The sequence below is a fragment of the Antechinus flavipes genome, chromosome 2 (assembly GCF_016432865.1).
Source record: "Antechinus flavipes isolate AdamAnt ecotype Samford, QLD, Australia chromosome 2, AdamAnt_v2, whole genome shotgun sequence".
Lineage (NCBI taxonomy): Eukaryota > Metazoa > Chordata > Mammalia > Dasyuromorphia > Dasyuridae > Antechinus > Antechinus flavipes.
This window is the reverse complement of record NC_067399.1, coordinates 636,665,483-636,679,992: the sequence shown is the minus strand read 5'-3', so window position 1 is coordinate 636,679,992 and position 14,510 is coordinate 636,665,483. Positions and strand designations below refer to the sequence as shown.

The 14,510-nt window shown below is 38.7% G+C and overlaps 1 protein-coding gene across 7 annotated transcripts in view; it reads right to left on the bottom strand.

Moving 5' to 3' along the window:
• PPP3CB (protein phosphatase 3 catalytic subunit beta) overlaps positions 1 to 12,925 on the bottom strand; it is a 50,222-nt gene extending 37,297 nt beyond the window's left edge. The window contains exons 1-4 of one of the 7 annotated variants that reach the window (XM_051982150.1): positions 12,766 to 12,835; positions 11,585 to 11,656; positions 2,473 to 2,673; positions 735 to 859 (exon numbers count right to left, since the gene is read on the bottom strand). In XM_051982150.1, coding sequence (XP_051838110.1) covers positions 735 to 859; positions 2,473 to 2,500 — 153 coding nt within the window. In that variant the 5' untranslated portion in view covers positions 2,501 to 2,673; positions 11,585 to 11,656; positions 12,766 to 12,835. Of the gene's footprint in view, positions 1 to 734; positions 860 to 2,472; positions 2,674 to 11,584; positions 11,657 to 12,765 lie in introns of all 7 variants that reach the window. The other 6 variants (XM_051982147.1, XM_051982148.1, XM_051982144.1 and 3 more) reach the window with 6 other exon arrangements.
• Positions 12,926 to 14,510: the final 1,585 nt, after the last annotated feature.

The window sequence follows — 14,510 nt, the reverse complement described above, 5'->3', positions numbered from 1 at the left end:
ATCAAATAAAATTCTGAAAGTTATTTTAGCAGGTCAAAACTTGCTATCTATGGAATTTCTTCCTGGATTTGTGCTTGCTACACTTTTAAAAATAAAAGATCAGCTGCATGAAAGAAACCTTAACTGCCACAGGGAATGGTCAAAGTCCAAAAAATAAATGTATTGTCCAAGGAGAGCTATATTTTCAATGTAGTATAGTGGAAAATCAAATCTGTGTTCAAATTCTAGTCCTGACAGTAAAAAATAATTTAACTTTTCTGAGTCTCCAATTCCACATACTACTTACTTCATGAATTACTGTGAACAAAGTGTTTTTAAATACTAAAATGCTATGTAAATGTGCCTTATTATTTAAATAAAGGAAATAAAATATATTTTACTTGAATCAATCTACTGAATAGCCACAGGGACAATCTTCTGTTTCCTGATTACTAGTTCACAGGATTTTAGGAAACCAGAATCAGAAAGATAAATGTCATTAGCTCCTCAAAGATAACAGAATGCTCACAATTTCCATCAGAAAAACAGAAATCAAGGTTATGAACAGAGAAGCTAATTTTTATGTCTTCTAAGATTAAACTGGTAGCTTTAACAAATCTAAGGTTCATGATGAGGAATGATAACAAAAAAATCAATTTGTAAATATTTTGGAAGAAATTTTTTTCCAAGGAGTTAAGTGTCAAGTCTGGGCCAACAACTTAGGTAAAAATGAATATTTACATCTGGTTATATACCTCTATGCTAAAATAACCTCTATCCACATAATCGCCAAGGAAGAGATATCTTGTGTTAGCAGGGGATCCTCCCACTTCAAACAGCTTCATGAGATCAAAAAACTGGCCATGGATATCACCGCATACTGGAACGAGATGACAATCACAGACAACAAATTAAGAAGGAAAAAAACAAGTATTAATTTTCCCTGTAGAGTAGAGTAGATTCTGGAACTTGAACAAGATAAGAGAAGGCTCACAAGGAACTCAGGATAGGCCTATGGAAATTATAGAGATGGCCATTGTCATCTGTTTACAGAATCAACTTATGGAAACCAAGTAACAGAAAACAAATGTATTCCATGAGGCTTGTAAGGAGTCACAGAACTGCCCACCTCAATGTATCATGTATTTCCTGGGAAGTTCCTCTTAAGGAAAAAAAAAGAAAACTTACTTTTGAGATAAAAACAAAACAGTGAAATTACAATTATCTTCTAGTGGTGGGAGGAAAAGCAAAAGCGATGGATTTCAGTTCTGATATCAGCTTGGCGACTTACTGCCAAGTCACTCCTGGGCCAGCACATAATCAGCTATCACTCAGCTCCAGAGAACCTCTCAAATCAGATTGCTCTCCATTCACACGATCTCATCCCCTCCCAACTAGATCACTGCAACTGCTTTCTCCTGGCCTTCCCTCCTCAATCTGTCCCCACTCCCATCCAGCCCATCCTTTCTACTAAGAGATTTTCCTCTTGTGCCCATCTGACTTTGGTGCTCTTCATGCCACCACTCCAGTGGCTTCCTACTTCTTCTAGGACAAAAAGAACTCCATGTGGCTTCTACACCTTTACCCTCCCAGGATGCGATACCTCTTCCTCTTTTGTCCCTTCTTCACAGACTCCACCTCCAGTCTGGGTGCTACCCGCCTCCTTCACTTACACATCACCCGACTCCCTTTCTGTCCTTAAAAGAGATAGCTCAAGTATCCTAACTGCTAGAGCCCTTTCTCCCCAATTTTCTTTTGTTTAACTTCCTTGTACATATTGCACAGCAGACAGAGTACTGGGCCTATAGTCAGAAAGACTGAATTCAAATCCAGCCTCAGACCTCAGGCCCCAGTGTGTGATACTGGGAAAATCACTCAACCTCTGCTTGCCTCAGTTTTTTCAAGTGTAAAATGGGGATAATATCACTGATCTTGCAAGGATTAAATGAGTGTCATCTGTAAAGAGTTTAGCAGAGTTGCCTGCCACTATAAATTGCTATATAAATATTGGTTCATTTAGAATTCCTTTCCCATTATTTATTTTATTTATGCTGTGTATATTTATATATTATTTCCTGTCTCCCCTATAAAAATGTATACTCATTGGAAATAGGAAATTTTATTCTTTATACTTATATTTCTAGTATAATGTCTGGCACACAGTAGATGCTTAATATATGCTGGCTGCCTAATAGTAAATGGCAGACAAGATTAGAAACCAAGACCTCTGACTCCAGATCCAGTTATATCGCATTCCTTGAAAACTGTATAAACAAATATATCCTATGACTGCCCCTTCCCAAAGTTTGATAAGACATAAAATACAGGAAACTCTAACATCTACTTTACTTTAAATATGTCAGTTTTCAAGAAAAGAAAATTAATTTCAATGTCAATGTAAAATAAAATGTTATTTAAAATGAAAACCTCTCTAAATTCAATTAATCAACTATATGTCTTATAATGAAATAAGGATGAAAACAGAAGCATTACCTGTAATTGGAGCTTCTACTTCTATCATAGTTTTCTCTCTCCGAAGGATGGCAGCGCCCTCATTAATAATTCTAAGTGCAATTTCTTCATCAACCCGACCTTCTTTTACCAAGTGATTCTTTAAAACATCAACCCTTGGTATCCCATCCAGATCAAACACTTCTTCAGATGTTAAGCGGTGTGTTGGGGGGAAAGGGACAGCTGTAAATTTTTAAAAGAGTAGAAAAAACAGCATCACTATTGATGACATTGCTACTAAACCCTCCATTATTCTCTCAGTTACTGCTATGACAGTGAGGTGGTCCTTCTTGCCAAGGCAAATCCTTCCAGTTGTGCCCTTGATCTCATCCTCTCTCCTCTCCTCCAGGAACTTCCCCAAATATTCCTTTTCTCATCATCAGTCGGCCATTACCTACAAGCTCCTTTCCTGGTAATCACATACATAACTAGGTCTCCCTTAGCCTTTGAAAACAAACAAACCAAAAAAGATCTCTTCAATTGACTCAATTTTTATAAGGGCTGCCCTACAGAAAGAAGACAAAGACAGTTCCTTGTTGCTGTAATCGCAGTTGCATTGCCTAACACACAGAAAGGTTATTAATAAGTGTTTGTTTGCTTTTTTTCCCAAGTTCGCTGCCTCTGCTTTCTCAATTATTACTATTTTTATATAGTAGTCAAAAATAGTCAAAAATTACTATTTTTATTATAGCTTTTTATTTACAAGATATATGCATAGGTAATTTGTCAGCATTGATGTGTGCAAATCCTTTTGTTCCAACTTTTCCCCTCTTTCCCCCCACCCCTTCCCCCAGATGGCAGGTTGACTAATACATGTTAAATATGTTAAAGTATAAGTTAATATTGAATAGATATACATATTGTATACATATACATAAAATATACATATATTGTATTTAACTTATACTTGTATCACTAGCTTTTCAACTGCATGTGATATGGTTTCTGACTTTACTTGAACCAAAACAGCTCTTCTAATTTCTGTGCAGCTTTTAGACCACTCCTCCTTCCTGGACACTTAACTTTTCCCTCTGCTTTTATTACACTCTTCTCTCCTGATACTCCTTTTACATATCTTCAGTCATTTTCACTACATTACCATCATTGTAACTACCCCTCCTAACAGTGAGTATACCTCTCTCTAAGGTTTGGGGAACCCCTTTCTCTCTATGTGTGTGAGTTCATAAACTCCCAGAAGTTTAATTACCAACTCTGTGCAAATAACTTACCATTAGCCCTAACTTTTCTCTTGAATATCAGTACCAAATATCAAAGCAAAATCACTAACTAGACATTGAACATTTCAAAAAAAAAAAAAAAAGAGAGAGAGAGAGAGAAGAATATTAGGCAAATAATCTTAATATTATTTTGAAAATATTTCTGACTTTCCAGAAAATCTCTGGTGTGGTTCTAGCCTTTCTTTCTCTCCTTACCTCTTAAAATCCCTAGCTTCTTTCATGGCTCAAACCTCTTATAGTAAGCTCTTCCAGTATCTCCCAGTTATAACTTTCCTTTCCTCAAATTATCTTATATTTTAGTAGAATGTAAGCTCTTTGAAGGCAAGAACTGTTTCTTTCAACCCTGTACACAATGATATATACATAAGTATGCAAATATTTAAAACATTCAATTAAATTAATTATATAGGGCCCTTTGTTCTTATAATAAATGGATCCTGATTTACTATGCTTAAGTTTTTTTGTCTACTTTTTACAATTTTTTATTTCCTCTAACTTAAACTTGTCCACATCCTCAGAAAAACCAAATAATCAAACTTTTCAGAATATTTAAAGCAAAAAAGCAAACAGTCTTTGAATGAAGAACTAGAGAATTCTAAAAGCAAAGTGAAATGAATTGTTATATCTACTTTTGCTGCTTAAAAGCTCTTTTTTAGGACTTATGAAAGGGACTCCGCTACATTTAGTATTACTGAGGCTGGACTTAAAAAAGATCCTAGAATACAAAAATGGTTTTCCAAATTAACTTAAAATGAGTATTGTATTCAAAAGAGAATCACCTCAAAATAGATGGGACCAAATAGGAACAGATTATATTACAAAGATGGATAAGTGGATAGGTTGGGGGAGGGAAGATATGACCAGCAACTGAAAAATTAAAAAATTACATTATCTTACTTGAAAAACATATGTAGAACACAATCCTTTTAAGAATACAAGATGAAATTTGACAAAGAGATGTTAACCACCTCTAAAATAATATGAAGTCACCAATCTCTCTTGCTTTTCCTTATGAGATTCATCAAGACAGAAACCTTGAAGGTACTTATTTTCTTTTCACTGCAAACACATTTATTCCCATTACTGCTGACAGAAACTGGAACAAGGCCCAAGGAAATACATTTTGTTCTCTATATGTGATTTAGCTTTACTTTAACAAAATAAAAATTGTTGCAAATCATTTTTCCCAGCTAGAAATTAAACAATATACCTAGATTTGAATTTTCTGAATCTGAAATTTTCAAATGCTTTAATAATATGCGTTTAAATCAAATGATTTTTAAATAAACAAAAATTGCTTTTTGGTAGAAATGTTAATAAAAATTAAAAGGTCAAACACTTCCAAAATACAAGTTTCTCAAACTGAAATGGGATTCAGTGTTCTCATCAAGCTATGAGAATAGTTCTGGTTTGATTTAGGAAACTGCATTTATAAACTCGTTCAGCTCATGAATATTCAATAACAACCAGAACACAAGATCTGTTCAAAATACAACTTTTAACAGCACACCCGGGACCTTACCAAGAAAGCCACAGGTATTTCTCATTATCATTTATTCTTTCCTTTCACCCTATATGTAGCCAGAGTCCTAAGTCTTTTGCAAAGGTCCTTGAATCCATTTCTTCCTTTCCATTTACATAGCTACCTACAACCTTAGTTCAGGCTCTTCTCAACACCTATTCTACCATAATGTAATTGGTCTCTTTGCTCTTCCCATTTCAGTCCTCTCTAATGCACCCAGCAAATTATCTACCTAATTAATCTTCCTAACCCACTAATTCTGTCACTCCCCCACTCAAAAAATGTTCCACATACCTCAAGCATAAAATCAACTCTTTAGTCTGACATTCCAAGGACATGTACAATCTAATGAACTCCATAATTACCTCCAAGAATTATCACCTACCATTCTCAATTGTAAAACCTTGCTCCAAGCAAAATGCTGAACCATGATTCCTAGAACCTGAATTTGAACTTGAACCCACCTGTCTCTTCCCAAAGTATTCCTGCCCATTCTTTTTATTCATATTCTATCCATCTTTCAAAGCCCAGCTCAAGTTCCGCATTCTCTACAAAATCTTTTGTTAAGCACTAAAAATTCCGGGATGATTTCTATCTCCTCTGAATCCTTTTTTATTCCACTTATTTGGCAATCAATCCTATGCTTAGGAGATCTTTTGCACTATTTAATCATTCTCCATGGATTTATATCTTGCATCCTTAATTAGATATAAGCTTCTTGAGAACAGGAGCCATCTTATGATTTGTTATCCTCCTCTCAAGTCCCATCACTTTCTTCTCCACATAGTAGGAGCTCAATTAAAATTGTTCATTGATTACCATTCCAAAGTTCATTACATAAGCCATACAAGGATATCCAATTAGTTTCAACTAGCTGCATATTTAATGAATTTGCATCTGATTATACTAACAATTATTATGTAACTAATTCCTACATATGTCTTTATAATGAAATAAGGTCATTAACAACAAAATAAAATACAGATATTCTCATGAGATGCTTTGTTAAAAGCTCTGGCCAATTCTGCTAAATCCAAACAATCAGATTTACACAAAGACAACCTTTAGGCTACATATTTCACCCTCCCATTTAATAGAAGGAAAAAAACAAGGGTCCCAAACGGTAAAGATATTGTTTGCCCATAGCCACACAATATCAATAGATGCATTGATGCATCTTCCTTCTCTACTTAACAGCTATGATTCCTCCGTGGCCTCTTCAACACAGAGTTCTCTCTCACATTTTCTAGTGCTTTACTTAGAGACACACTTAGGTCTTAGTTTTAACTGGGTTAATATTTCAATGGGGATAAGAGAAAAAGAATCCTAAGGTCTGTTTACTTGAGATTTTAAAAATCAGGTAAAAATGGATTTTGAAATAAAAATTAACATTTAAAACTGATTCAGAAAAATGTACCTAAAAGAAGCAGTGTAATTACCTTTAGTGATATGAGCCTAGGCACCTGCCAACCCATATGAAAATAAACAATTTTAGTAAGGCTAAGATAAGAGCATGGAAGAAGCCTGCTAAGTGACTTAAAAACATTCTTAAAAACGTAGCCTGCCACAGAAGCCAAAAGAATTGCCGAGTTCTTCATAGGGAAATAAATTTTAAAGCATCTGTAATGCCAGGCACTATGCAAAGCAATGGACACAGGCCCCTGAACCCACAGTCCCTGCTCTAGAGAAGCATAAATATAGAGACAACATAAACATTTACAAGCTACATAAAAGTTATCTGAAAGAGACTAGGGAGACCAGGAAAGTCCTTTCTTACCTGGCAAAAATAGGATTTAAGAAAAGTTGTAGAGTATGGCAAGCTCATGGCAGGGAGCAAGGTGCTAAGAGGGGCCAGGTTATGGTGAGCTTTAAATGCCACAGAGAGAAGTTTTTGTTTGATCCTGGAGGAAACAGGAAAAGAAGGGATGAGGGCTTAAAGTGATGAGAACTGCAGCTCTGAGTGGTGAAAGAGTATATATGGGAGACACTGGGAAGGGGAAGGGAAGATTTGCCAACATACTGGATATATGGGGTGAGAATGAGGAGTCAAGGATGACATCAAGGCCCTGGGAAGATGGTGATATTCTGCACAGGATAACAAAGTTCAAAAGGAGAGTAGGTTTTGCAGGAAAGTTAAGATCTATTTTGGGACTAGATGAGTTTGAGATACTTATGGAACATTCAGCTCAAAATGTCTAGGAAGTAATTAAGATATGTGACTACAGAGCAGCAGAGGATAGGGTAAGATGCATGGATAAAGAGAAAAACGGATATCTACAGGTAGAGGTCATGAGATTTGAGGTAATAGCTGAAACCACTGAAACTGATGAGATAATAGAGAGTAAAAAGATAAGGGACCCGAAGGCAGATTCTCACAGTCAGAGGGCATGAAACAACAAAGAATCTGTAAAGGAGACTGGGGAGCAGTAAGACCAATATAAAGAGAACCCAGAGACAAGTGTCACAAAAAACACAGAGAGCACTATTCTGTATTAAAGTATTAATTAATTAATTAGAAGAATTAAAGTAAACCTGTCCAATCTGCAAGCCAAGGAAGATTAGGAATGAGAAAAAGTCATTAAACTTGGCCAATAAGAGACCAAAGTAATTTTGGAGAAGGTAATTTCAATTGAATGATAAGATCAGAAATCAAACTGCAGAGAGTTTACAAGAGTGAAAGGAAGAGGAAACCCCAACTGTAAGTGGCTTTCTCAAAGAGTTTAGCCATGAAAGAGAGGAAAGATATGGACCAATAAGTAGTGAGAATGATCAGAATAAGTGCAGGATTTTTTAAGGACGGAGGGAAAATGTGGTTATAGCTATTGGTAGGCAGAAGAATGGGAGTCAGGAGATGGGGAGTGGCTGGAGATAAGAGAGAATGAGGGTGATAATGGGAGCAATTTGCTGAAGTCAAGTGGAATAGTCAATCAATCAATGAAGAATAGGATGTCTTGTCTTGCTGTAGTGAAGATCCAGTAAAAATTAAATCATATAAATTTGTAGCAGGCCAAATCAGCATGGACTGATCAGAAAAAATAGAAGTTAGGCCATCTTCATAGCAAGTAGAATATGAAATGAAAAATGATGCTATGATGTCAACTTGCTGTTCCAAAGATTGGGATAAAACAGATAGGGAAGTTCCATCACCGTTTACTTCTAATTCAGTCACTGAACACAAAAAACTTAAAACAATTATAAGTAATTGATACAGATGCCACAAAATGATTTATATTCATAACTTTATGAATGACTTTTACTTTCTTGTTCTCACTCCCATTTCATAGATGAGGAAATTGATAGCACTCAAGACTTGCATTTTATGGAGAGTAAAGACAGTGCCAGGACTCAAACCCAACCTTCCTGACAACCTAAGAACCTGTAGATGAGGGGGAAATCCTACTTAATGACAAAATGAACTAAATAACCTCTAGAAAGAAACACATTTCATGAGCAGGAGAATTTTAGAAAACTTGGAAAGACTTTCATGAACTGATGCTGAGCTAAGTGAACAGAACCAGGAGAACATTGCACACAATTAACAGCAACATTATGCAAAGATCAATTATGAATGACTTAGTTCTCAGCAATATGATGATTCAAGACAATTCCAAAAAGACTTGATGGAAAATGCTATCCACATCCAGACAAAAAATGACCAAGTCTGAATTTAGATTGAAGGATTCTATTTTCACTTTTTTTTTCTTTCTCGTGGTTTTTCCCTTGTGTTCTGATTCTTCTTTCACAACATGACTAATGTGGAAATGTTTAACACGAGTGTTCATATATAACATATCAGATTGTTTGTTGTCTTAGGGAGAGAGTGGGAGGAAGAAAAAATTGAAACTCAAAATCTGACAAAATTAATGCTGAAGGATGATTTCAAAAAGGCCTGGAGAGATTTACATTAACTGATGTCAAGTGAAGTATGCTAAGTGAAGTGAGAAGAACCAAAAGAACTTTGTGCACAGCAACAAGATTATGTGATGATCAACTGTGATAAGACATGGCTCTTTTCATCAATGAGGTGACTCAGGCCAATTCAAATAGACTTGTGATGGAGAGGGTCATTTGCATGCAGAAGAGGATTTGTGGGGAACTGAATTTGAATCACAACATCATAGTATTTTCACCTTTTTTGTTATTTGCTGGCTGGTTTTTCTCTTTTAAAATATGTTTAAAATTATTTGTACAAGTTTAACTTATATTGGATTACTTGCTATCTAGAGGAGGGGGTGGTGTGGGAAAAGGGAGAAAAATATGGAACGCATGGTTTTACAAATATGTGTGTTGAAAACTATCTGCATTTATTTTGAAAAATAAAAAGCTATTAAAAAAAAAGAAAACCCAAAAGCAAATAAATAAATAAATAAATAAATGCTGAAAACTATCTTTACATGTAATTAGAAAAAATATTAGTAAGTACCCAAAAAAGCTACCTCTTTTTAAGGCAAGAAATGTTTTTTGTTTTTTTTTTTTAAATTTTTGCCCATCATTTCACTGAACAACAATCATCAAATACTTATTGAATTGAAAAGAGGAAAAAAAAAACACCCCATACATTTTAGTTTCATGAATCTAATGCATCCCTGTTTATGAGATTAGATAGAACTACTAGATAATCAGGATAAAACCCGACATTTTCTTAATGTTTTTTAGAGGGATACAAGAGAATAAAAAAAGATAAATATAATGTCTTCTGTTTGAAACATCCAATCAACAGTAGTATGGCAGGTTATAAAGCAGAAATGCACTCAGGTCCATATGCACACAGGTACATATACCCCTCATATAAAGAACTGATCTTATTTTATTTTTTCCAGGTTCTTCTTTCCTGTTTCTTGAATAGAGGAAGAGGCAATTATTTAATAGAACCATTTGAGGAAGTATATAGTCTCACCCAATTGGTACACATTAGTTTTCTATAGAAAGCTGAATTTGATCTTCTCAAGTAGCTTAAGCTTTCCTTAATGGGATCAGTGCAGCATCTGCTTTAATTAGCCAGGGACAGAAAGGTCAGGGGGATAACCCACAATCAGCTGCATGAAATCAACACAAATTACATAGATAACATTCTTTTCAGTTATACTATAGTTTCATAATAGAATCCCAGGCTTATGTATTTCTTGTCAAATGTTTTTCTTGCACAACTAACATTATGATACAGATTGTTATAACTTTCAAAACCTGTACAACCTTCAAATACAATTTTCCTGATTCTGAAAATTAACAGTCAAGCAACAAGTTTTAATTAGTGTGTCAAACACTGGGTCTGAGGCATTGGAAATACAAATGCAAACAATGAAACAGCTGACATTCTATAATAGTAATCAACACAAGTACCTTTATTAGTGAGGCTATTTGGATTATCTTTTCTTTAATGATTTCTCAATTCCAGAGTACTTTATCACAATATGCATATTCCATTCTCAAATGACCATGGCATTAAATGTAAAATCAGAATTTGTGAAAACAAAGAAAAAACTTTACAGCAATGTTGAAAAGACATGGTGTACATTTAAAGATAGTATATATAAAACATAGGACAAATTAGAAAAAGAATGCCAAGAGGTTTTAGCTTGTTAAGTTATTATTTTCTCCAGCTGTCAAAAAACAGTACATATCTTAAATCTAAAAGAAATATGGCTATAAATGAAACAATAGGAATGTAAATGGAATTTTAAAGTTTTGCTGCTTCCTACCATCATATCATGTTGATTTAATTATTAAGGATATAATGAAAACCTAAAGATGAAAAAAACTTAAAAGATTTTCTGAATCTATATTGCTGAATATATGCTGAAGTTCATGGTGACTGAAGTTCATGGTGAACTGTTAGGATGTTATAATATGTTCAATAAGTAGAACATAAAGAGTGTTAACTAGTACCACTCTTGAACACATGCCTTAAGCTAGGCACCCTAGCTAGCTGTCTGAGAGATACCATTAAAAAAAAAAAAAAAAAAGACAATTGTCACAAAGGGACACAGATAATTAAGATGCAGTGTTCATCAAACAATTAAATTCCTTGGAGAAGTAATATTTATTTGTTATATTCTTAATCCAAATACCCTCTGCTCCATGTCAACTACTTTTCATGCAATGTGAGGAGAAAGCACATTACTCTAATAAACCTCAATGTATCTGACTTCCATGATATAAGCAGAAAAAAATAAAGCATCACCATACAAAGGATGGGTGGGTTCACAAGCCCAAGGAAAGCACAAATCCAGGCTGCAGGAATGTAACTGCTTTAATCTAATATCCCTGCCAGAGTGCCTAGGGACTACAGTGAGCAGGCAGACAGAAAATTAAGCAGTAGCTCACAAAGCCTCACCTTGTAAAACCCTAGAGCTGGATGCATCTTCCTAGGGGGATTGCAGAAGTGAACCCAAATCACTAGCTGAGACTGAAAAGAGAGTAATATCTGAGTTTAAACAGGCCTTAAAGGATTCTATCTGGGTCAGGGCCCGCTTTTCCTGAAGATGAAAGCCTTAAGAAGACGAGAGGAATTATCCTTTTCAGGACCTCGGGGTTACTAACTCCACAAAGGCCTCCAAGAGCTCCTTCTAATAACTTTTCTGCCCTTGCACTGCTGGGCTTTGAGGACCCCTAATCTCCAGGTGTGCTCAGGTTAAACTGGATACAATGTTACACGCTAACATAATCTACATAAGCACAGGCGTTTTCCCCCTCAGTTACGCTTGAAAACAGGTACCGATATCCAAAATTTGGGGGTCCAAAAAAGGGAAAAACTCCAACTAAACAAAAGGAAATATACACACACATATACATGCATACATATATACTTTAATTAAGACAATATTTAATATGGGCAAAATCTGTTCACATCTGAAATCCCGGCCTGGTCTGACACTCAGCATTTTACAGAGGAGAAAATGGGGTACTGTTCTCTACCTTTCCAAGGAAAAAGAATCAGTGGCTAAGGCAATGCAGACAATTTCAGGGTGCCTGTGGTTTACTGATATGGCTGCAGCACAAATCAAGGCAGGGAACGATCCCATTCCCCCCAACCCCCACAACATCTATGAAGTTGACATTCCCACGGAGGTTCGCAAACCTACACCGTAAAAAATCGCCCCCGCGCCCGCCCCCGCCCCCACCTCGAAGGGCACCCGGGTAACTTTTCCGGCGCAGGGCCTTGGCTGACCCGGCCTTGGGGACCCCCTCCCTGCCCCTCCTCAGAGGACGCTGCCCTGACAGCCCCCTCAGCTCGGGTTCCCATTTCTGCGGCCCCCCGCTAGGCCCGGCCGCGCTCCTCCAGTACCCCGTGACTCCCCTCGGCTCCCGTTGCCCCCCATGCTGAGCAGGGGCGGGAGGAGGGTGCTGCTGGACCGCGGCCTGCATAGGGGGCACGGCGGCCGTGGGCCTCGGGCCGACCACCCGCTCCCGCGCCACGCAGTCCCCCGCCCTTCCGGACCCGCTCGCGCCCGGAGGCGGCCAGACACCTCCTTCCTCCTCCTTGGCCCCGCTCCCGTGGCTTCCTCAGCCTCTCACCTTTGACTACGCGGTCTGCCCCGGGCGGGGGCGGCGGCGGCGGCGTCCGCGCCGGCTCCGGGGCGGCCATGCTCGGCCGGGACTCTGCTCAGCTGAGGGGCCGGGCGGGGTCGGGGGCGGGGGCGGCGGCTAGCAGGGCCGAGCGGCAGCGCCGCCGGGGAACATGGCGGAGCCTCTCTCCTCCCAGCGCGGCTGGGGCCGACCGGCGTGCACCGCGCGAGCGTGGGCGGGGGCTGGGCGCGTTCGAGGGACCGGAGCAAAATTACCGACCACCGGGAAAAAGGAAAAAAATGAGGCCAGTCCCGAGGCGAGGGGTCGGGATAAAGTTCTTGCCAGCAGCTAAGCCTCCCGAAAGCTGAAAAACAGGGAAAGACCGACGAGCGCGAAATGGGTGCTCCGCTAAAGCTGGGACCCCGGCCCACCTCTCTGGCTCCCTAATGTTCAGTCCAACTAATCCTGCCCATAGCTGTGGGTGCCTAGCCGCCGGTGTGCTGTCTCCCCATTAGACTGTAAGCCCATTGAGAGCAGGAACGCCTTTTGGACTTGTCTTCACTTCTTTGGTTTTGGGAGGCGTTTTTTAGCACAGCGGAAACAATTTAGGAGATAGTAACTTATTTGACCTCGAAAGGTTCTTTCGAAGAACCCAATGAAAATGGCTGTAAAAGAACTTCCATCCTTAAAGAATGGAGGTGTAAGGGTTCCGGCCCTAGGTAGAGCAGGTACAGCGCCGTGGAGGTGGGCGCGAGGCCTTTAATGCCCCGACGGTCCTGGGAGGGGACGGAGGAGGAGGATGGCCAAGCGGACGGACACGGGGCTAGCGAGCGTCCCGAGCTGCGTCCTGGATTCCAAGGACGGAGCTTAAACCTTAGTTCCGTTTTTCTGTTTTGTTTCTGTGATCCTAACCCTAGTAACAGCAAGGATGATCCTCAAGGAAGGGGGGCCGATGTAGGCTTTCTTAGGGGAATCGACCCCAGAAGTTGCCCTTTACTCATAACCACTTCTAAAGGATCTTTTTTTTAAAAAGGATGGCACGGAGGGTTAAAAGAAGTAACCCTTGTCCTGCCGGATCTTGTTTTTTTTGGGGGGGCGCACGAGCCATTTGTCCATAACTTGTGCTTTTTATCAAGGGTGGGGGCTAGGGAGAGAGTGGAAGCCTTGGGCTGTTTCTCAAAAACAAGGATGGGTTGAAGACTGGTTCTAAGAGTGGGAAACCTGCTGGAGAAGATGGGTCCGCCTTGGCAAGATGGAGAGCCGTTTCATGTGAAACAGGGGTAAAGAAAAAGATAGTGGCAAAATGCATTAGTGATGTGAATTGAAAATGAAGGGAGAAAAGGGAGCTCTCAGCAAATACCTTCTTTTCCCCTCATTAAATAGGATGCAAGGTTCTCAGTTGAGAGGGAAAGTGGAAGGGAACCATGTGGGGTTTGAAGAAGCATGAAATGTCTTGGAAAAAATTCCATGGCTAGTGGAGGAGACAGGAAATAGAAGAGGAAAATTAGATTAGAAGGATTGCCTTGATGCAGTAAGAGCCCAGTTGAGTTTAAAACAAATTTGTAGTGGACCTAGTCAGCCTGGTTTTGTGAACCCTTCCAGCTTCCTGTAGCAGATAAGTGGGCAGCTAGGTGGCAAAGTGGATAGAGTACTGGGCCTGGATTCAGGAAGACTCATCTTCCTGAGCTGCAGTTCGGTTTCAGACACCTGCTAGTTCTGTGACCCTGGGCAAGGCACTTAACTCAGTTTGTTTC